This window comes from Melozone crissalis, unplaced genomic scaffold (assembly GCF_028551555.1).
Source record: "Melozone crissalis strain CALT ecotype California unplaced genomic scaffold, PUWL_Pcris_2 ptg000034l_1, whole genome shotgun sequence".
Lineage (NCBI taxonomy): Eukaryota > Metazoa > Chordata > Aves > Passeriformes > Passerellidae > Melozone > Melozone crissalis.
In genome coordinates this window covers 9650071-9672408 of record NW_026535812.1, presented here as the reverse complement: position 1 = coordinate 9672408, position 22338 = coordinate 9650071, and the positions used below count along the sequence as shown (strand labels likewise).

Genomic DNA, 22338 nt, shown 5'->3' with positions numbered 1-22338 from the left:
ATAACTCTGGATCTTTTTACCATTTTTCACTGGTTTTTGTTCCATTTGAACAAACCTGCTGTCATACTTTCAGAAATCTGAACATATTCTTGTATCAACCCCCTTGTAGGAAGTCATTGTATTGGGGAGCACTGGATGAGTGTTAAGTGTTTAGCTTTACATTGTGGGAAAGGAATATCTTTTACAGTACCAGTTACAACTATGGCTGAAGTAATTCCCTTCACTGAGGGTGTGCTGAACTTCCCTGTGGGATTTTCCATGCATAAACAAGCATTTTGGGATTCAGCAGCTTTCAGCAGTGCTGAAGGACTTCATGTGCTTGAGGCTGTGCCGGGTCACACACTCGTGCAACACCTCGAGTAATGGCTGCGTGGTGCAGCAGATTTTTGTCAGAGTTGTTTTTTCTGAATGCTGCCCCTTTCTGATTGGAAGGAGCTGCTGTGTGATGCTGAGGGCAGGCAGTGAGTGCTCAGCATGTCCTCTGCAGCCCTGCTGTGGCGCCAGGACAGAGCTCAGCGCCGTCTGCATGACAGGATCAAAATATTTAGCAATTGCTTTGGTTTTTCTCTGAGTGTGTTCCTCCTTGGAGGTTTTTCTCAGCTCTTTCTAACCCCTTAAATTCCTCTCTGTGAGCTCTCACTACCTCTTTTACACCATGTTTTATGCTGCGTACCGGTGTGTTCTTGCTTTTTGAGCAAGTGGACGGGTGGGAAAAGATTAGGGGCTGCTTAGTGTGTGCTGTGCTGACTGCCTGGGAACAGGAAGAGTCATTAGCAAAATTTTTGCTGCTGTTTATAGGAAACCTGGAACACTTGATAGATATTTCAGATCTGGTACCTCTTTTTTTGTAAAAGAATTTTTAACAGCTGCCCTTGGTTGCATTGGAAAACCCTCAATGGGTTTCCATCACAAATATCCTGATTATTAAAACTTTACAGATATCAAAAATGCCAGTAGATTGTAAATGTTGTTTTATTCAAGACATTTATCCATTTTTTGCAGTAAATAAACTGCAGAACTGGAACAAACCAAAGAGGGAATCAAACACTCTTGTGTTCTCTGTGCACTTGTGATGATATGGGCACTTCATGGGAACACTGGTTTTGAAATGGAGAAAATGAAAGGAGATAGATATTGCTCATTACTCTGATCTTCCTTATCTATAATTTATGTATGAATGAATAAAAATGAAAAAGGTCAAAGTTATCTTTTCTTTTTTTTAAATTTTTTTTACTCTGGAGAAGTCAGTCTTCCTAATACATAATCGCTTTTAGCATGAAAACTTTTTTAGGTTTTCATATCACAACTGAAGGTTTTCAAGATGAGGTTTATAATTTTTAGGAATTTGAAAACAGTACTGGAGTTTTTCAGGGCACTGAAAAAAATCTATATTTTTCCATTTAAAAGTACCCTTGAATTGTTTTTTGTGAGTATTTGGCTGTTACTGTTTAATTCTGCAATATGAGTAGTACTCTGGGCCTAAGTACAATTATTTATATGCTTAAAATTAGGTAAATGCTTAAGTGCTTTGCTTTTTCATGTTCAGTTGTGGATTTGAGTATACAGTGTAAGGAACTTAAATGGCGTCACATCAAAAAGACATCTGTGTATTGTGAAAAATTGCTTGAAGGCTGTGCTCGTCATATTGAACAGAAAAAAAAATCTTGAAATCATGAAGTGATATAGAAGCTTTAAGATGAAAGTTCTAATTGTCTTGGTTACGAATTCTGTTGAAGAGCTCAGTCTCCTTCCTTTGCCAGCCTTGAATAGGGGCTCTCTTTGGAAATTTTTTGGGGTTTGTTGCCTGTTGTGGTGGAAGAGCAGCAAAGAGACCAAGAACTGGTATTTTATCATTTTTATAGAACTGTTAGAGCTTAAGAGTCTTGGGGGAAAAAAGATACATGTTGATTAGAAAAAAGTATTTTAAAAATGTCATGGTTTTAATGGAGACAATAGGATCACAGCAAAAGGTGTACTGACATTGCAGTGAGGGCTCCTTATGGTTACCTCCCTGAAATAGCAGGTACATTATTTGTTTTTAATAAATAAATACATTTTTCCCCCCTGCCAGAAGTGAATGTAGACCAGAGAAACTGCCATCGCATTCCTTTGAAATTGATCATGAAGATGTGGATAAGGATGAAGTATGTATTCTGGTTTTGGCATGGGTTGTTTTTTCTACTGGGAAAAGTTATTTATTACTTTAATATCAAATAAAGAGTTATAATGGAGGGTCATTATCTCCTATAAAATATTTCATACTTTAAATAGCTCTGAAATTAGTGGAACAGCTTTGTCTCATGTCATCCCATGTATGGGAGGGCTATTAATAATGTCTTATTTCAAAAGGAATGAAAGGATGATTATTTATTTTCAAGCAGATATTCATACATTACAGTTTTTGTGTTGAAATTCAGAAAAGAAGTCTGTGTAATTTTAACCTTGTCTTCCCTATAGGACACAACATCCCACTCATCATCTAAAGGTGGTGGTGGAGGAGGAGGAGGAGGATTAGCAGCAGGAGTTTACAAGTCTGGATGGCTTTATAAAGGCAATTTCAACAGCACTGTCAACAACAGCATTACTGTTCGGGTAAGGAAACAACATTATTCTTTCTTTATTCCATTTGTATTTATTTTCCCCACAGAGGCACACTTTTTGCCATTGCCACTTTGCTGTTTATATCTCAGGGTTGATTACATTGCTTTAAATGATAATAAAGTAATATTTGATTTGCCTGCAAAATAGTGATTGAAATGCAGTCAGGAGTTACCTGTTATTTAAACCATGTGAATAAAGTATCAGTGAAAATAATTTGCAGTACAACAATTTTCATGCTTCTTCTTTCCCACCCCTGCAGTCATTCAAAAAGCGCTACTTCCAGCTGACCCAGTTGTCAGATAACTCGTATATTATGAATTTTTATAAAGATGAAAAAATATCAAAGGAGCCAAAGGGATGTATTTTTTTGGATTCTTGTACGGGAGTTGTGCAGGTAAGTTCCAGTTTATTTCATTGCAGCGTTTTGGGTGTAGGATGCATTTAAAAAGGCAAGTGGGAGAACATGTTCATTAGCAGAATAATGGTCTCATTAGCAGTTTCAGGAAATGAAAGCACCAATGGTTTTGCTCTTTCATTTGCTGCAGACTGACAAGTTACAAAAAAGCACAGCTGAATTATGTAGCAGACCATGCACACACTTTGTCCACGGCAAACATGAGAAAAAAATACTGTGAAATATTTGGGAGGGGTTTCTCTGAAATTATTTTCTGAGATGTCAGATTTTACCTCATGCTTACTAAGAGCATGCTTGCTTGTTGTGGGGTAAAGAGATTCAGTTTACACTGCCTGTTGGGCAAGTGTGAAATTAGTCTTGTATCATGAGCCTCCTTGAAGGTCATCATTTTGGAGATGACTGAGTGTCTTAATGGCATCAGGTAGGACAGAACCTTATTGTTTGTTATCTAGAAATGTCTAAATCAATTTTTTTTCCCTATTGTTACCCTTAGACTGTGTTCTTACATTTTGTTTCTCCCATCTTGTTCTTCTTTTCCTCTCATTCTAATAATATATTTCTCTTTTTTCTTTTGTTTCATTCTAAACCAAGATGTTACCTTGAATGGTATGTGACTATTGACTGATCTAGCCCAATGTGTCAGTGAATAAGGAGAAATACCTTTTATTTAATCCATACTTTACAATTCACCAGTAAAGATTTGTAACAGTACTGGGCAGGGTGATTTGAGGATTGCTTTGAAAGAAACCTTCAGGTAACACAAGAGAAGGCCCCTGATAAACAAGAGATTTTCTTGGTTGTGATGTCCCTCCTTTACCTCTAAACCCCTTTGGAGCAAGAAAAGTGATCATTTCCCAGTGACTCACCTGGGAACAAGTATTTGCTGTCAGTCCCCAGCTCTGTGGGCAGTGGCCATTGTCCCAGTGCTGTTCAGAGGGGTGTTTGTTTCTCCAAACAGGGGTGGGAGAGGATGGAGATAAGCTTGTAGGACAGTGATGTTTGCCATTGTCACTGCATTGGCTTGAGAGACCCTCACAGGTAGCCTGGAAGTGTAGCAGAAGCCATGGAGGAGATTCTTAGAGAGAAATCCTGGTGGGAAATTGCTGCTTGCTCCTGCCTGCAGCAGGGGCTTTCTGTAAGCTGGGTCTCAGCCAGAGCTCAGCCCTGTAGGGTCTTAAATGTGTTGTGCACATATTTAATGCTGCCCCAGAGGGTGCCCTTTCTGCTGTGCTGTTTCTCATGACACTCCAGGATGGCAGAAATGTCTTGACTGCAAGATTTCTGCCCTTTTTGACTAACTTCTGACAAAAAAAAAAGCCCCACGAAACCTTTGAAATCCTCCTCCCCCTGAACCTTTGATAGCTGCTTTCTAAACCTACAGTGTTCCTCCAGATTGTCCCACACTGGTTGAACAGTGGGTTCTCCTCTTGTCTGCCCCCAAATTCAATTTTCTGTGATAGGTTTTGATTGACATTTAGTATGGGGCTCACAAATTTGAGCTAGCTTCACTAACAAGAAGTTAAACTCTTAGCCAAGGGTGTACTAGGGTGAGTACCATCAGCTGGCCAGGTCTGTGATGGACTTGGAATCATAGGACTGAGAAACAAAACCTGGCTTAGAGCTGCCATAAACAGGGAGACCAGAGAATGTGGAGAAAGAGTTGAGTAAAACTGAATTTTTAGTGAAAAAATGTGATATCTACATTGTGATTTAATGAGTTTTAAAACTACTGTAAATTGTTTTAAGTCTCTATGAATGACTTTGAGCTCCTGTTTGATTGAGATAGAATATCAAAATTGTAGTAAATATCCCAGAGAAATCATCTCCAGATAAAATACTAAATGCTTCCAAAACAATCCATTAGTTTGGAAGAATGACCCTGCAGGCATTAGACTTAGCCTGATGTTTCATTTATAGCTCATTCATAGTCTCTTTTTTGAATCTTGTATTACTTCTCTCTGGAAGAAGTTTTTTGAACTTGAAATTAATTGTTGAAGATTAGAAGTTAAGGTCCATATGCCATATGGAAGGAGTTTTATAGAGGAGCAAACTGAAAAATGGTACATTGTTGGCTTTGGATTGGTTTTTTTTTCCTTTTAACTCATGAGGAAGGTAAAATAGTTGACCTTAGATTTGAAACAAAGACTTTGCTGTAGATATCATCTGCTTGCCAGAAGTCTGAAGTGCAGATGGAAAAGTGGATATTGAAGTTTTCCTGCCCTGCCTGATGTTTTTAAGGTTCAGCATGCAAAATATATTGCTGTCTTAGATAATGTCTGATAGTCTTTCAGTACCTGATTTAAAGATCTTGGCCATGTCATAAAGGGAAGGCTATAAAATAGAAAATAAACCCATTAGTTTTAAATGCTTTTGTCTTATCTGAAGTAAAATTGAAACAGAGTATTCTTCTTTATAGATTGTGCATAAAATGGTGTAAATAATTTACAAGTAATCTGGCTTTAAAAGTTTTAAATGGCCATTACCTAAGATCCTTGGCATAGTTTTGTTTAACTTCTAGCTCTTGGTCAAGCCCTTCTATGATTTTATATATATGTTATGATTTTTTATATATGTAACAGGTTTTAGTGAAGTTTTACTCCTTGTTTTACATTATTTGAATGTATGGTTGGAGGAGAGGAATAATTTCAGGATCTGGATAAATACTGAACACCCAAGAACCAATTGCTACAAAACCCAAGCTTGTTCTTACTCTGCACTTGATGAATTAAAATCTATAACCCTGAAAGAGTATTCACCTCTATTAAGTACTTGAGAGGAAAATTATTTCCTATCAAGAGACTTTCCAGTAGCAGAACTGAAAAATAGCACATGTGCACACATATGCACACAGACAATCCCAAGTCAGTTTAAAAAGCCAAGATTTGTCTGACCCCATTGACCCAAGTAGCTCTAGAAGAAGTAGCTCAGTCTTAAGTGATTCCTGATCTGGGTCATGACATGTAAAATAAGAACTGGAGCAAGTGATTAGCAACAGATTGGGTAGGAATCTTCTAAATCATCTCTGCTGCTGGAAAAAAATGTTCATGGAACTTGCTTCTCAATGTCCTGGGTTCTCATCCTCCTCTGCTAATTAGTATCAGATTTTACCTCTGTTCCTCCTAAATAAAAGTATCACTATCATCTCAGCATCTGGCTTAGAAACCTCTTAATAACTTAACATATAGGACTGTGCAGAAAAATACTTCCAGTATGCAGAACTACAGGAGACACTTGTGATGTTATTTGAGACTGTTAAGGAAGAAAAAATAGAGTGAAATGACCAGTTATGGGGTGGATGATTGTTTTGTTGTTTTTTTTTTTCATTTGTCAGCATCACTCCAAGGTTAAATCTGTCAATAAAGTGATGGCAATCTTCTGGAATATTGAAATCCAAATGGTGGCACTGATGTCCATCATCAGTCAGTTTTAAACGTTGTGTAACAATAGGGGATGGAATGCATTACTGTTCTCTCAGATATAAGCAAAGAGGAGAGAAAATTGATGCAACTGCTTCCTTAGGACTGAGAGATATGTGCCTCACTAATTGGGTAAATTTGAGAAATGAAGCACATTATGTTAGATCCCATCAGTTTATTTGATTTTATTGAGTTGTTTCAGTAGCTAAGTACCTGTTAATTCTTATGACAGAAATTGATAGACTTATCATCTCCTGCAGGTAAAATCTGGTGACAGAGAACAGCTCTCAGGACTCAGTCTATTCCCAGTACACTGGGCGTTTGTTCTTATTTTGTGCTGGAAAAGGATAGCATTGCAAAGACTGACCAGCACTATACCTCACCTTTGCCTTTTGTGAAAAATTGTTGAAATCCCCTAAGTTGTTTTTAAAATCTGTCTAAGAAAAAAAATAGCTGTGGGAAGTACCCATTGTAATAGTTACTGTGCAGGAATTTGTCCTGTTGCAATCTTCTTGAATTTCCTATTCCCATTCTCCCCTAAATATTTATATGACTTAGCAATACTTTGATTTATCTTTTGGGTATCTGGTGTGCTGGTCAAGTGTAAGAGTTGTTTTTTAGAGCTGTTCTCTCCAGACCACTCCAACTCATGTAGCAGTGCTGCATTTTGTGACCAGGGGTTTTGTATTGTTCCCCATGGGAGGTATTCCCTTCTGAACTATTGCCCATCTTAGGTTTCTGTGGCTAAATATAGGACATATGTCTGGCCACAGAAGCTCTTAAATGCACAAATAGACAGAAATTTGTGTTAGTATCACACTATTTGAATTTTCTTTAAAGCCACAGAAGTTTGCTTAAATGAGATTTTTAAGGAGTGGCCATAGACAAGTCCATAAGATGGATGCTTTTTTCAGTACCTTTTGTATTAGTTCTAGTGTTTATTTTTATTTTCCTTTTGTTCCAACAGAATAACAGGCTTAGGAAACATGCCTTTGAGCTGAAAATGAATGACCTCACATACTTTGTGCTGGCAGCTGAAAATGAGCAGGATATGGATGACTGGATTTCTACTCTCAACAAAATCCTGCAAATAAATCCTGAGGGAACAATTCAGGAGAGGAAGAGCACAGATCTCACTGATCTGAGACTTGGTAAGAGTGAAAAATCTCTTGTATTGCCAGGGGTTTTTTAAACAAGTGAAAAAAGTGGAACCTTCATATGAGTATTTAATCATTTTAAGTGCCTGAGTCTGTAATGGATTCTGTACCTATTGATTCCTGACGAGGCAGCACCAGTCTTGTCAGTCCCTGAACAATTTCAGCTAACTCCCCTCAGATCATTTTCAAATGGCTGGAGGGGAGGTAAAGCTGTTCCCACAAAGTCAGCAGGAGCAACGTGGCTCCACTTTGCATATGCAGCTCTTTTTTAAATTTAGTCCTCTGACTCTGATCTCTGTCAGTGATCTTGCTGGTACTTTGTGTTTTACTGTCCTGGAACTCTGAAGGTTTAAAAAGGTTTTGTGCTGGCGAGTGGTTTGATCAGTTCTTTTTCCAACATTATACTTTCTTTAAAAATCTGGAGCTAATAATTTAAAAGAAAAAAACCAGCTGTGGTATATGGCTCTTTCTCTGAAAGCTTATTGACTTTTGCTTCTTGCTTTTTTGAGCTTGCATATTATGCTCTCACTGTGGAAGAAAGAGTTGGATGCTCTGTTGTACTGCAGTCTTCATGTGGCAGTAACTCATTCCTCCACATAATAAATCCACATACAGTTTGGATGCACTCCAGCTGAAATTCTAAGGCTGAAAACACTTGAAACCTTAATACAGATGTAAAATGTGTGTGCTCTGAGCTGACTCAAAGCTTTGCATCCATATGCATCTGAATCTTAGGGATGTTCAGAGCTAATTGAACTCTTTATCCTGATGTTTATAGTAAGTTCTAATTCTGGAAGGACAGGATACTCATATAGACAAAGATGTTTTTAGAACTTGGAGGCACAAGAGACTTGCACTTAAGAATCAGAGGAGTACTTTTGAAAATGTGACCCATAAAGAATATTAATAAAACAGGAAGAAATATGTGCATAAAAGGTCAAAAACACAGGCTAAAAAAAAAAAACAGAAGTCTCTACTGATAAAAAAAGCTGATAACAAGCAACAGCAATGTGCTATAGAGTTGATTTGTCAGAAGCCATGAGGTTTTCTTGGCAAGAAGAGCCCTAAGTGACTGCAGTGACTTCTCTCACATGGGGCTGAATTGCTATGTGAGAACAGAGCCCTCCCTGGTGAGCTAGTAAAGCCCAGGGCTTGTGTTCAGTGCTGTTCTCTGCACCCACAGGTTTTTGCAGCTCATGGAGTGCAGACTGCATCCCTCGCTTTCCCAGAGAGAGGGGAAGGTCCTGCCTGCCTCACTGAATGCTCCCTTTATGGGAATCCCAAATCTTTTGGTTGACATAAACCCTTAGTGTTGCATCTGAAGGGACTGAGAGGAAAAGGTGTCTTTGTCATGGGTGTGAATATTTGTCATGGGTGAATGTGTGAGATGGTTCACTGAGTAGTCAGGCCAGGTTGTTTGGAAGCTTAAATATAGACTGAGATAGAGTGAGCAGCAGTGAGAGATGAGGTTGAGGAGGACAGAGATTTACAGAGCCTTGCTTCCATTTGGAGAGGTGATGAGTCTGAAGGGAATAAAAAGAAATGACATGGAAATATGGGGTTTTATCTTTTAAACCCTATGGTAATAGCAAGAATAATAAAACCATTTTGTGTTTATTTTTCCTTCTCTTCAAGACCCTGCAGAAGTTCCAGTGAATTATGATTGCTCTCAAGAAGAGGCAGATTCCTCAGAGAACACCTTGCACCCAGACTTCGCAAAAGTAATGAATGTTACACTTTTCTTCACAAGTCTAGTGGAAAGAACTTCCTAGGTGAAAAATGCCTGCCAATACCTGTTCATTAATGTTCTGAAAGGTTGAAAAATATAGCACAGTCTATTAAAATTGTTAGACACACAAGAGACAGGAATAATCCTTTCTGAGCACCTCATCCTTTTGTTTAAGTGAGAAAATCTCCACCAGATGCAAAGAGTAGGTGCTCCACAGTGTGTTTTGATTGAGACCTGTAAAGTCAGTAAGGGTACAGTCCCCTCAGTTATGTGTGAAATATTTGCTCATCTGAACTGCATTTCAGTAAATTCTGGCCTTTGGAGAGCCAAGATTTCCTATGTGACTGGCAGGGAAGTGAGCTCTGAACTGCTCATTGCCTCCTGTAACTTCATTGAAAGATGCATGTGCTACCAGGGGAGGCATTTTGTCCTCTAGAGCTCATAAACTGCTTCATGTGGATGAGATAATTGTGTATGGTGCTAAGAAGCTTTTTAATGAAAAGCTAGATTGGAAATGCTTCACTGCTTTCTCTTAAGTGAGTGTACAATCTGTTTGTAGCCTTCTGTCAGTGAGCTGCTGTAGATGCTGTCTGCCTACAGAGCCAAATGCTGTTTGAGGATGTCACACAGATTTGATCTGAAAGCTGTCTGTGCAATTGAGGACAGAATTTTATTGTAGGTCATATTCATAAATGTGAAGTGGTCACCTAGAATGTGAAAAAGCAAAAAAAAATCAGATCCCCCAAAAATAAGAACAAAACAACCAACCAAATTGCATGTATCTGAGTTTATGTATTAAGGGCAGCAGAAGTGTCTGATCATCTTGTTTGTGGGTAGATTCTTTCTAGTGGTTTAGTTGATGCAGATATCTCAGAGGTATCTTGCAGATATCTCACTGGTGCCTGCAAGGCTATAGGAGATGGGTAGCTTGTTTTCTGATGCTTTTTTTTGCCCTTTGTATGGATAATTCCTGTTCCCCCACCCTGGCTCTACAGACCTGGCTGCAGCAGTGTTCTATGGCCTTTCCCAAGTCCATGGAGGTAAATATCATTGTCCCATCTCTGTCTAAACCAGGCTACCAGAGCCACATCCAGAGCTGCTTCTGCAGGTCAGGCCATGGGCAGGGCATGTTAGGAAGTGAGCACAGAGCTCTTGGTCCTGCTGGGCTGCTGCTGCTTGTTACGTAATGTGTACTGGCAATACCACGATGACGGAGACATGAAACATTGAACAAGAGAATATCCTGTGCCATGTCAGCTAAGGGTTGTACTCAGTCCTAGGCAAGCAGAAAAGATGGACTCTTTTAATATTTTAGAGATTAAATATTTTTTTTAAAGTTAGAGAAAATCAAAGTGCAAAGAAAGACTGAAGGAACTGAGCAATTGAATTATCCCAAGAGATCTTTAAGGGGAGGGGAATGTATGGGGCTTACTTTACATATTGAATAAATGAGCTTAACTAGTGAGGAAAAAGGTTTTTGCAGTTAGATATAAGGATTTTAGAAGGTAGGGTAGGAAAGCACCAGGTGGCTCCAGAGGGTGAAGTTGGCTTTAATCAGACGTTGCTATTGAGTTAAGCAAGTGTCAGTAAGGAAATGGGTATGTCTGATGCTCCCTGTAGCAGAGGGCTGCCAGCCTTCCCTTTGGGTGACACTGCAGGCTGTGCCTGCTCAGCGTGTGAGGCTGGGTGACATTTGCTGCCTCCCTTTCTGCCCTCCCCTGGATCAGGTGTTTTCCTGTGGGGCTGGTTTGTTGGGGGTTTATTTCCCTCAGCTTGGAAATCTGTAAACTGATTTTGATGCAGAGATCTGACATCTCCCTCAATGGATTGTGACTGCAGCTCTCTTCACAGAGAGCAGCCAGCACAACTCTCTCCCAGGATTTTTCCTGGGGAAGGCAGTGGTAAGCACAGAGAGAAGAAGAGAAAACAATTCTTATCTCTATTTGCTGCTCCTGTTGTTTGGCACATGTGGAATGTGTTATGGAGATTGTTTACCCAAAGTGATTTGTTAATTGGACACTGGTGAAGTTGATTTGATTCCTTGCCCAATTAGGTCAAAGCTGTGTCCTGGCTGTCTCAGACAGTCGCAGGTTATTCTTTAGTATAGTATAGTATCTCTTTAGTATGTAATTTAGTATAGTATTAGTGTAATATAACTTAGTTTAATAAAGCAATTGTTCAGTCTTCTGATTCATGGTGTTAGAGCACATTATTCCCTAGGGGAGGCCCCAGCAATGATAATGGATAGCATATGTGAACATACAAAAACTTGAATTACTTAATTGATCTATTTTGGCATTCCTTGGAAGTGTGTCATGGCCTGAAAAGCCCTGCTTCACAAACAAGGGGTGCTTGGGGATAACTGCTGCAGAAGGGGGAAATCTTGTTTTAAGTGAAACATTGATCACTCATTTAGAAGTCTGACAGCTCTATGGATTTCTGTTCTTGTGCAGAAAACTAATTTCTTATCTGTCACCACAGTACATCACAGAAACAGAAGAAACAGTGAAAGCCTCTCGAAACACAGAGCGACTAAACCTGTTCTCTTTGGATCCTGATATAGCAGTAAGCAACATTAAATTTTTTCCTTTTTTTTAACTCTTAGAAGTTTTAAAATACAGGTGACATGAGCTAACTGGGTTAGCTCAGCCAGCAGAGTGGGCTGAACTTGAGCAAGCAGCTGGGTATAGGCAAGGCTTGAACAGTGAAGAGGGAGAGGAGCTGTCTGCAGCCCACAGAGATTTCTGCACAGACTCTGCATTTGGGCTGCAGCATGGCTGAGGATGGCAGTGACCTCTGGAGGTCACCCAGTCCAGCTGAGCTAAGCTCTGAATTAGTTTAAAACAAGCATTAAAGCAAAATTTGACATTTAATGTCAGAATTCAAAGAAAGTTATTTCTTGCTCTGAATGTGATTTAAATGGAAATTTTATTTTAGTTAAAAAGAAGGCTTAAGTAACATTGGGATCAGTGTGTATTTAAACTTGATTCTGATGTCAATCAACTATAAGACCTTTATTCCAAGTATTAAGCAAATTAAAATAGTGATGTGGTATATAAATAATGGGGAAAGAGAGAAATGCCTGGAATCTCATTCTAAAATGTACTGTTAATAATCTGAAAATGTGAGGGGTTTTAATCTATATGAGGAAATTAAAAGCTGAAGTTTTAGAAACAAAGTAAACAAAAAAAAAGTAAGTTCTAAAAGTATAAGAAACTAATTTAAATCCCTAATTCTGTCTCTGACATTATATAGGTCCTCAGGCAACCTTTTTTGTTTGCTTCCTAATCTATAAATTAGGAATAATACTTGTTTACTATAGTAATATGAAGAGACCAACAGTGACTTTTGAGGTTTTCAGGTGTTTCAGTGATTGCAAAGACCTTTAAAAAGCTTACTTTGTTTTGGAATATGATGCTTTTTCCTATGCATAATAAATTGCCCTACTTATTTCAGGCACTGAATCCTCAGAAAAAGGAGTTTCCAGGGACAAACTCAGTGATAAAGCCATTTGAAGAAAAGCCTGCAAAGAGGATCCTGGTTACCTGCAAATCCCTCAGTATGAATCTCCAGGCCTGTGTTACTGAAAATGAAAATGATCCCTTAACCAATGTAAGCTTTTCTTATTTCTCTGGGATTTTTTTACTTTCTTTTTTTGGTTGGTTTGTTGGTTGGGGTTTTTCTTCTTTTCATACATGTGTTAGTTTGGAGAGAGAAGTGAAAGGAAAGCTGTATCACACATGCATACTGCTCCCTTTGGACTGAATAACAAAGCTGATTAACTTTTCAATTGATATTTTGAAGCTGATTTATATGGCAAGCTTTTAGCTACAGTTCAGTGAAGGATTAAAAATGTTTCAAACCTTGAGGATTCTTAACAATTGCTACAAGAAGAACGAGTTTAAACTGCCAAGACCTATGTAGGGAGGCAATGGAATATCAGTTGCTGGTGAACTGGGGACTTTTTTTTGCTTTTCAGGGAGAGACAAGGAACCAAGCAGATAAAGTTACAGGAGAGAAGGCAAAATAAAAAGGACAAGATGTTTCATCTAGTGGAAAAATCCAGCTAAAACCAGGACAAAACAGAAAATTTTGCTTATTCTTACTGTAAAAAAAAAAAGCTGGGGAAATTGAGATGTAGATGTCAGTCTATAGCTTTTAGTTAGCTCTCCTCTGAAGCAGTAAAGTTATGAGACATCAGTGTCCCAGCAGTTCCACTTTCACATATTACATATGAGGCATTGATTTGTTTGTTGATTTGTTTGTTTTTCATTTGAAGATGACCTCTACAGTGAGTGCAAATTCAGCATGATGTAATCAATATCTATTTTTGGCAGACTGGAATAACTGTTTAAATAAAGCCATGATAACTGCACCAAGGGCATGCCATATCCACTGCAGAGGCTGGAAAAGCAAAGGACAATGTACCTGCTATGCCCTGCTCTTTATCTCCTCAGTTTTAGGGTTCTGGTTTCTGGACAGCTCAGGTGGTGCTATCCTGAGGCTGATTTATTCTGTCAGAACTATGGATGCTCTTAGGAGGTTACTTTCAGTCACAGGACTGAATTCCCTGGTACTCTGCCATAGGATAAGTGGGCACTGTCAGAGTGGTTTGAATGCTCTTGGTTTCCCAGCAAAATGGAACATGTGTTTCCCACAGAATAATACACCCACGCTTTTGTGTTTGTACCAGTAAACATTTTCCATCCCCTTACATTTGTCATCTTTGTGTTGCATTTCTGACAATCCCTGGAAAGCCCACACTCACTCTTCCCTCTTTTATAATGACTCTCAATCTGCATTTTAAAAATCCTGCAGTGTGTTTTCTGGGGCTCTATTCATTTACTCTAATAATTAGTTATCTATTTGCTTTTGATTCTTTGAGCTTCTGAGCTGTCAGCTCCTCTTCTGGCACCCTGTTAACAAGCTTTCTTTAAAAGCCCCTAAAATTGCATGGTTGGAGACTAATCTGGGATGTGTGTGTGAACATGTGTTTTTCATGTATCTCATGATTTGTAAATAATATTTGTTTACTTTCTTTTCTTCTAGTTGCAGAAGCCCATTCAAAGATAGCCTTTACCCCCATCCTCTCAGTTATCACCCATTATGTTTCTGGTGTTTCCTGCAGGTAGAGCCTTTCTTTGTGAGTGTGGCACTGTATGACGTCAGGGATGGCAGGAAGATGTCTGCTGATTTTCATGTGGATTTGAACCACACTCTGGTTAGACAGATGATTTCAGGTTCCTCAAGTCCATTGGAAAATGGTGCAGTTGAAAATATTGACTCAAATGAAATGGAAGAACCACAGGTCAAAGGGTTCCCAGAAGAGTGGCTGAAATACCCCAAACAGGTATTCCACATGTGACTTGCATGGCTTAGTGACTCGTGTGGCTTATTTTAGTTTGGTAGTATTCCTTTTCATTGGAGAACTTTTGCATGCTATGGTCTTGTTTTCAACAAAATTCTCTTTTGTGTCTCAGTTGTATGGAGCCACTTGCATTCTGAGCTTCCTGTATAAACCATTTACAATCAGAACTGATAAAGTTATTGCCTTTTATTTAGAGAAAGCACCCATATTCCCTGTGCTCTTTGGGTCCATTTGCTGACCTCTCCCAACCAGCCAAACAAAATCACAGCTCAAAGCAGCACCTAGATGCTGCAATAATCTCAAAGTGCTTCCACATTCTTGCTGTTGCCATAAGCTGTGGGCTGAAACAGCTTGTGTTACCTTTTCTCCTCCCTTCGTTGCCCTGCAGAATGACTGACTCAAGCCAGCTCTTAGGTGCTGCCCAAGAGGAGCAGGTAGGCCATACTAACATGGTCACACTGCTTTTTGACTTGAATCAGTCAAGACTTGAATCACCTTGTTTGCAAGGTGCTGCATGTGCACAAGCTGACTTCAGCAGTAGCACAAAGATTTTCTTTCCCATCTGGCTGCGTTGAATAAGTAGAGATAATAATCCTTAATAATCCTTTCTGGATTTGGTTTGTTACTCTTTCCATCAGCAGAGAGCACTGGCTCAGTATTTCTCAGTATTTCCTTTCTGCAGTATCACTGTATACTTTTGAACTGTTCTCCCTTTTATCCACAGGCTCTTTTCTCCATAAGCAATCCTCACTCTGAGATTGTACTGGTGGCAAAAATAGAAAAGGTGCTCACGGGAAACATTGCCAGCAGTGCCGAGCCTTACATTAAGAATCCTGATTCTTTTAAGGTAATGTAACAGGAACATCATTTCCTGCTCTGTGAGCTTCAGCCTGCTGAAGGCATTGCAAATCCTGCTGACAAACATCAGGTTCCTGAGCAGGACAGGCTCCTGGGAGCCCCATGCTTCAGAAAGCAAATGTCCAGGTTCCACTGGCTAGATGAATGAACTCGATTTTGTCTGCAGCTTACAGATACATCATGGTGCATTGCTGTGCTGGTTCTGCCTTAGTACAGGGATGTTCTGTTTCAGCAATGTTTTAGAAATTATGAGCTGTGGAACTTTGTACAGGAGCAAAGCTGGGGTAGGCACCTCTCTGTCTCTGAGGGCAGGCAATGCACCTGCATTGGGTAGTGACAGAAAACTGCAATGACAACTTAAATACAGTTCTGAATAAAGGAGTGATAGCAGGGTTTAATTTGTCAGCAGCATCATATTCATCTTGTGATTTCTCTGCTGTCCAACCCAGAACCCTTTTGTTATGAACAGTATCAGGCCCAATTATTGTAGTCTCTTCAGCTTAGATGTACTTTACGAAGCATTTAGGTTGTTGGAATGATACTGATGGAATAATGCACGTTTCCTTTTTTGCAGTGTGCACAGAAAGTGTTAAAATCCAATAAACAGTTCTGCAGCAAGCTGGGGAGATACCGTATGCCCTTTGCTTGGTCAGTGAGGTATGTATTCATTCCTTTCATGATTTTATAAGCATCTTATAGCTTATTCCCTTGGACTTCTGTCTTTTTATTCTTTTCCACTTTTCCTGCTTGAAGCTAAGAAAAGCTTTCTCTCTGGACCCCAGAATATCCTGCAGGCTTTTCGTTTCATTGCCCTATTTTTCTCACAGCTCAACGTCAGTTACTTGCTCATTAAATGTTGCTGTGGTGGAATCTTTTCTTCAGGTATGTAGTGAGGTTGCCAGGGTAGGTAGCTGACAGAATATCAATTTATCATGAAATCTAACATTCATTGGGTGCTTAAAACGACCAAAGAGATTTCAAAGTCACAGTTCTCATAAGAATTTCCTGCAAAGATAATTGTGGTCTGAAATAAAGTTGCAGTGGCCACCTAGAAAGTAGGTGCACAGGTTCTTGAGGCTCTGTTCTTGTTTTGATGGCTGTCAAGCTTTAAGAAAAGTCTGGCCAAGGACTTGAGATGCTTTGGGGGTCATATGGAGGGATTACAGTTCAGGTCCTCCTGCATTTTTCATGGTTAGTAGGTGATGGCGAACTTCTGTTTTCTCATTTGGTCAGCTGGGTTTTATTGCAGGTCAGTGCAGTGGAAGTAATGGACTTCTTTCTCCTCTCCTCCTGTATAATTTTTGCTTGTCTCACCTCAAGACTGAGCCCCCACTGTGCCTTTTGATCCCCTTTCACCAAATTTGACATTTTTTCCCATTTGTGTCCCTTCAAGTTTTGCTGCTGCCCTGTGAGGCAGAGATCCCCCTAAATACCTGCCAAGCTAGGGTGCACTGAGAAAATTCAAATTCCACATTCATTTACATCTGCTTGTGTGTTAACATTGCTGAGGTCTGACTTTGGTAAAAGCAAAGTATAAAATCTATTTCTGTTTTCACAGCTTGAAAATAGAGGTTTCCACATGAGGCTATCGCACTGCAGGGGGAAAGAAATGGTTTGGCTATGATAAATAACAAAACCCTGGGTTTGGAAATGTGTTTTCCAGTTAGTTCATTCTGGCATTAACCACACTCCTGTGTTTGTGTGGAAATTTCCCTCCATAAAGCAGTTACAGATGGCCACAGTGCGATTTTTACGTATGCATTCAGCAAGCCAAACTCTTGACAGTTGAGTATTGCACATGTGACTGAAACTCTTAATTAGCTCCTGTGGCACCAGTTTGTTAGCATTGCTCAAAAGCATGACTCAGGGTGCTTCCCTGAGTTCCTGCTGGGAAATCTGGTGTCTGTGTGCTCTTGCAGGTATAATTACAGTACGTGTTAGAATTACAGTGTGTCAGAGTCTCATATTCCTGCCAGAACTGCCAAAGTTTGCAAATATCTGCCTCAGCTACATATTGTAGATGTGGGGGGAAACTTCATTCACAGAGATTAGTTTTTACACTCTTACTCCTTCAAACCTTCTCCACCCTCGTAGACTTCATGTTTTAGAGTCTAATATTGAAATCCTTCAGCATCTTGTGCAGCTGCTGCTTCGGTTCAGCTGCTGTTGGTTGAGGTAGCTGAAGGCAGTGAGACTGCACTGATTTCCACTGAATGTCCAATCCTGGAGGTGAGCAGTTGTCCCTCAAATCATAAACCACTACCTCAAAAGTAACCTTTTTCAAAATTAAATTATGAACAATGTGCAGGTTCTCTGTGCTTCACTAGTGTTTAGGATTGTGGACAGCTAACAAGGCCAGAGGAACAGAATAATGTAAACTATTAAGTACTGAGATGATGTTTCAGTTTTTTTAGTCTAATCTATTAATTTGCTTTTCCCTAAATTACCACTCTTAGAATCTCCTCAGGAGTTTAGTTTGGTGAAATTTTTCATATTAAAATATCTCAGTAGTTAGGTACCCAGCACTAAGGTACATTGTTAATGTGTTAGACAAATATTGGACTCCTGGACTGTAGAAGTTTTTAAAGAATTTCTTTGTTTTGATGTGACAGTTGTCATTCTCAAGTGCTTCCAAGTATGACCCCTGTGACAAGGAGCAGTCTTGCTCCACCTGCAAGGATATGGCAAAACATGGGATTGCAGTTATTTAACTGCAGCTGTAACATATTCAATACACCTGCTGCTCTGGCAATTCTTCAGCTTTAATGAACCTGGGGAGTGGAAACGCCAGTACAATTTGACCTGTGCATAAAACATACCTTTTTAAGAAGGGTTATCTTGTTTTCAGTGGACATCTAAACTACTCAGGTGGTTGTGAGAACTTTATATAAATGGAGTACTGTGTGTAAACTGGAGAGATAAAAATACTCCCCTGCTTTTTAGTAGTTTCATGCCTTTAATTTTGTTCTGGGTGCGTTATTTAGGCAGGCACGTGCTGCTGAGCCAGTCCTAGAGGCAGAGCATGTGATAGCCAGGGAGCACTGATGCTCTGGAGCAGTGGTTGTAGGCAGGATGACTTTGTAAAGCCCTTGTGACTCCAAGCCAGAGGGAAGGAGTGGGCAATGGTGGAATCTTTTGGGTTTGAAGATACCTTGACAATTCTGTGTCCCTGGGCCTCCTGGAAGGCAGTGCTCAATACCACTGACCCAGAGTGAGCTGCTTCCAGCTTCATTTCCTTTCTCACTTGCATCCACAGCCCTCCTTGGTGAGTGCCCCTGCACCCTGCTGCACTGAGCAGGGGTTTGCTCAGTGTCAGAGCCTGCTCTGAAATCAGTTCATAGTTTCCAGCAGAGCTGGGTTTGCTCAGCGTCACACTGCAGAGCCCATGGCACAGCAGAAATCACTCAACCAATGTTTTGGTGCTTTGTTAGTCTGGAGGAGGAGGCAGTGCTGAGTCCAAGAAATATCATCATGTCACCTATACTGTAATTATTATTAAATCTTTTTTCTTTTCTTTTTCTTTTTTTTTGACAACAGTTTAATAGGATCTGTAGAGTAAGTGGTGGCTGCCAGAAAGGAGGTCTGGTTTCTCCCTAGTAAGCTTTTTGATATGGTGTGTTGGTGTGGACCTTATTCCCTCCAACAGCTAGAGGTAAAATCTGATAGAGGAGAGTTGATCATTCTTGACAGTTGCAAAGAAATGAGATAGGGATGCTTCTCTCAGTCAATTGAGTGAAGATATGGTGCATTTGTGCTTATTCCTGGGCTCCTCTTCCAAAGGTTTGCTCCGTTATTTTGCATCTGGCAACAATTTGTCCTGGCATCAATTCTTCTTCTCACTGGCAGTGGAACAGAGAAGTAAATTAAGGAAGCAAGATTGGCCAAATGATTCACAGAACAGCACTTAGTGTCAAGAACATTTTACTTTTGTTAAGCAATGTTTTTTCATACTGCAGTTGACTCCAAGGTTCATTAATTTGGATAGCTGTTACGTTATCCGGTCCAGCCAGCGTGTGTGACCCTTGAGGATATACAAAGGGCACTGCAATGTCTTAATTAAATCCTGCAAGTGTCAATGAGCAGGAATGGAAATGTCTGGAAATGTTTTCCTGTGCACACAACAGCTGATATTAATTGTTCTGTTATAGATGGATATCCTCCTTTTCCAGTTCATTGGGCACTTCGTAGCTGGTTCATCAAAAATTTAGTTGGTGTTCCACAAACTTGTTTTGTGAGGGAATGCTAAGCCACAGTGTGTTGGTGTCATGCTCCTGGAGGGCACAGGACAGATTTAATGTACAGAAACATTCACTGAGGTCTCTAACCTGGCTCTGTAAAAGCTTGTGTTTCATTGTGATAAGGGGTGGTGGTTGAGATTTGACAGCTAGCTATGATTTCCATTTTTTAAAACTGTAATGATTTTCCTTGGATAATACCTTCTTGAATGAAATTACCTGTGGATGAAACTACCTACTAATACATTGAATTCTTCAAATTGATTCCTTGAAATAAGGGATCAGTCTCTGTTGAAGGGAGGAGTCATGTCCATGACGGGTGAGAGGCTCTTGCTTAAGTCAGGTCTGAGGTTTTTGCAGGACTGGGATGCACATGGAACAAACTGAAGTTGCCTTTGTCCTGCAAGCATAAAGCTTGACAGGGCTCTCTTGGGTGAAAATCTGCAGAGATTCCATGAATTTGTGTAAGAATTCCTATCACAACCTTGTTAAAACATTACATGAGAATTTCAAATGCTCAAATATATACATACATACATGTATATGGATGCATGTTTATAAATATGTCATTTTTCTTTCTTTATAGGCCAGTGTTTAAAGATAATCAGGGAAATGTTGACAGAGAATCCCGATTCTCACCCTTATTCAGGCAAGAAAGTAATAAGATTTCCATGGAAGATTTGATTAAACTAATAGCAGAATACAGAAGGTAAGGAAAAGTTTCTAGTTTGCTTTGAAGCTTTATAAAGCTGTGTAGACTAATTGTAGCTGGATTTTTTTTCTTCATTTACCAGAGTGTGCCAAAGTGGCCATGTTAAATTATATTACATTAGTGTTTTTCACATTAGGTTATTACCTGCCAAAGAGTGCTCGAGGTTGGACTTTCCAGGAAAATTGAGACGTCATTTGGCACATTAAAATAAATGTTATTATAACCAAAAATAGTGATTGCTTAAATCAGCTTTTATCAGGGGAAATGCAGGTGAAGTACTCAACATTATCTCAGGGGAAAAAAAAACAAAAAAGAGTGACACAGATACAAAATCATTCTTTTGTGGATTTCCCAACTCCTTGCTTTTGTTTTTTGAGTCTCCATGGCAAACTCAAGAATGGACATTGAAAGTAAAAACCTTCTCCAAGTGTTTTACAGCCTGTAAATTTCTGAGACGGTTTGGCTGGGTAGTTTTCATACAGGTATAAATCAGGTTAATCCTAGAGCAGGGTCTGTGTTTATACTGGATAAGTGACATGAGAATTGAACCATGTATTTCTCCTTGTCTCTTCTACTCTAAATGGGCCTAAAAATGAATTAATCTAAATAACTTCTGTTCCTTTATATAAAAAGAGATCATAGAAAGATAGAATGTCAGCTACAGGGCTTGGATTAGCCCCTTAACTTCTTGTGCCACCTTGCTGTTACTGGTGAGGACACTCCACTGACTGTTCATTAGTGTCCACTGCTGTGTTTGTGTCCCTAAAGCATCTCCTGGACAGAAGAGATTTAGAATTGTGGGTTTGGCACTGCTCAAATGGCTCAGGCACAAGGAATGTGTCTTGGTCCCTTTTGAGCATGGCACTTGCAGAAGCCACAATGCTGTGAACTCCTCTCATCCCAGTGCTCACTGAATTCCTTTTAGGGAATATTTCATTCAGGTTTTAGAAAGTAAAAGTAGATAAGTTCATTCTTATAAATTTTGCTTCATCACTTCCTTTCTTTTCTACAAAATAATACTGCTTGCAAAGAGAAGGCAGGAGTGAGATTAAGGGGAAAAAAAAGAAACCACAAACCAAATCATATTTTATTTGTGCTGTTATATTTGATTAGAGTTTAATACCCAATAGGTATATGTTAAATGTGTTTAATGTAACCTTAATATCTTAAATAAGGGTCTGTTTTTCATTTTAAGTTAATTCCTGTGATCTCTGTTGTCCTAATTTTCTACAATGTTTTCATTTATCTCATTGCAGAGCAGAGAAGATTAGCAAAATACAGACTATACCTGGCTGTTTGGACATTGCAGTTGATTGTGTCCCTTTGGAACATCCAAGTATGTTCCCACTTTAAAATTAATTATTCTAATTAAATAGCAGGCTTTTCATCCATAATTATGCCTTGAGACAGTTCTGACAGAGAGATATCCTTTGTGTAGGAGAATGTATGCAGGGGAGTGGGTTTGATTTGCTGTCATTTGATTGCACCACTCTTTGTTTCATCCTGTACCTGGCCAGATCCAGCCCAGTTTTCAGTGTCTGTGAAAGAGAAGAAAGAAACCCCAGTGCTGCAGCTGGTCTGGAGCCACTTCTCCCTGGGCTGCAGAGCACCTGCATTGCTCTGAAACTGCCAATTTCCTCTTGTGCTAGGTTAGAAGGAAGCAAAATTTGGCATGGTGTATGTGAGGGATCACAAGCTTCTTTCAGCTTCCTCACAACACATTGGTAGACTTTTCCTGGGGATTATCCTATGATTTGAGGAAGGAATTTTTAGGCAGAGTCTGTCCAATGGCTTTTCCCAGAAATAGTTCTGGTTGCAATGGACACCTCTAAGTTGGTGGCCCCTCT

General features: G+C 39.5%; 1 protein-coding gene across 4 annotated transcripts in view; it reads left to right on the top strand.

Annotated features, from left to right (window-relative positions):
* DOCK10 (dedicator of cytokinesis 10) overlaps positions 1–22338 on the top strand; it is a 117675-nt gene that overhangs the window by 47867 nt on the left and 47470 nt on the right. For all 4 annotated transcript variants that reach the window (XM_054282412.1, XM_054282415.1, XM_054282414.1 and 1 more), the window contains exons 5-16: positions 2072–2144; positions 2458–2592; positions 2861–2995; positions 7400–7583; positions 9225–9310; positions 11800–11883; positions 12775–12930; positions 14447–14668; positions 15411–15533; positions 16119–16201; positions 20366–20488; positions 21748–21827. In XM_054282412.1, coding sequence (XP_054138387.1) covers positions 2072–2144; positions 2458–2592; positions 2861–2995; positions 7400–7583; positions 9225–9310; positions 11800–11883; positions 12775–12930; positions 14447–14668; positions 15411–15533; positions 16119–16201; positions 20366–20488; positions 21748–21827 — 1484 coding nt within the window. The remainder of the gene's footprint in view (positions 1–2071; positions 2145–2457; positions 2593–2860; positions 2996–7399; positions 7584–9224; positions 9311–11799; positions 11884–12774; positions 12931–14446; positions 14669–15410; positions 15534–16118; positions 16202–20365; positions 20489–21747; positions 21828–22338) is intronic.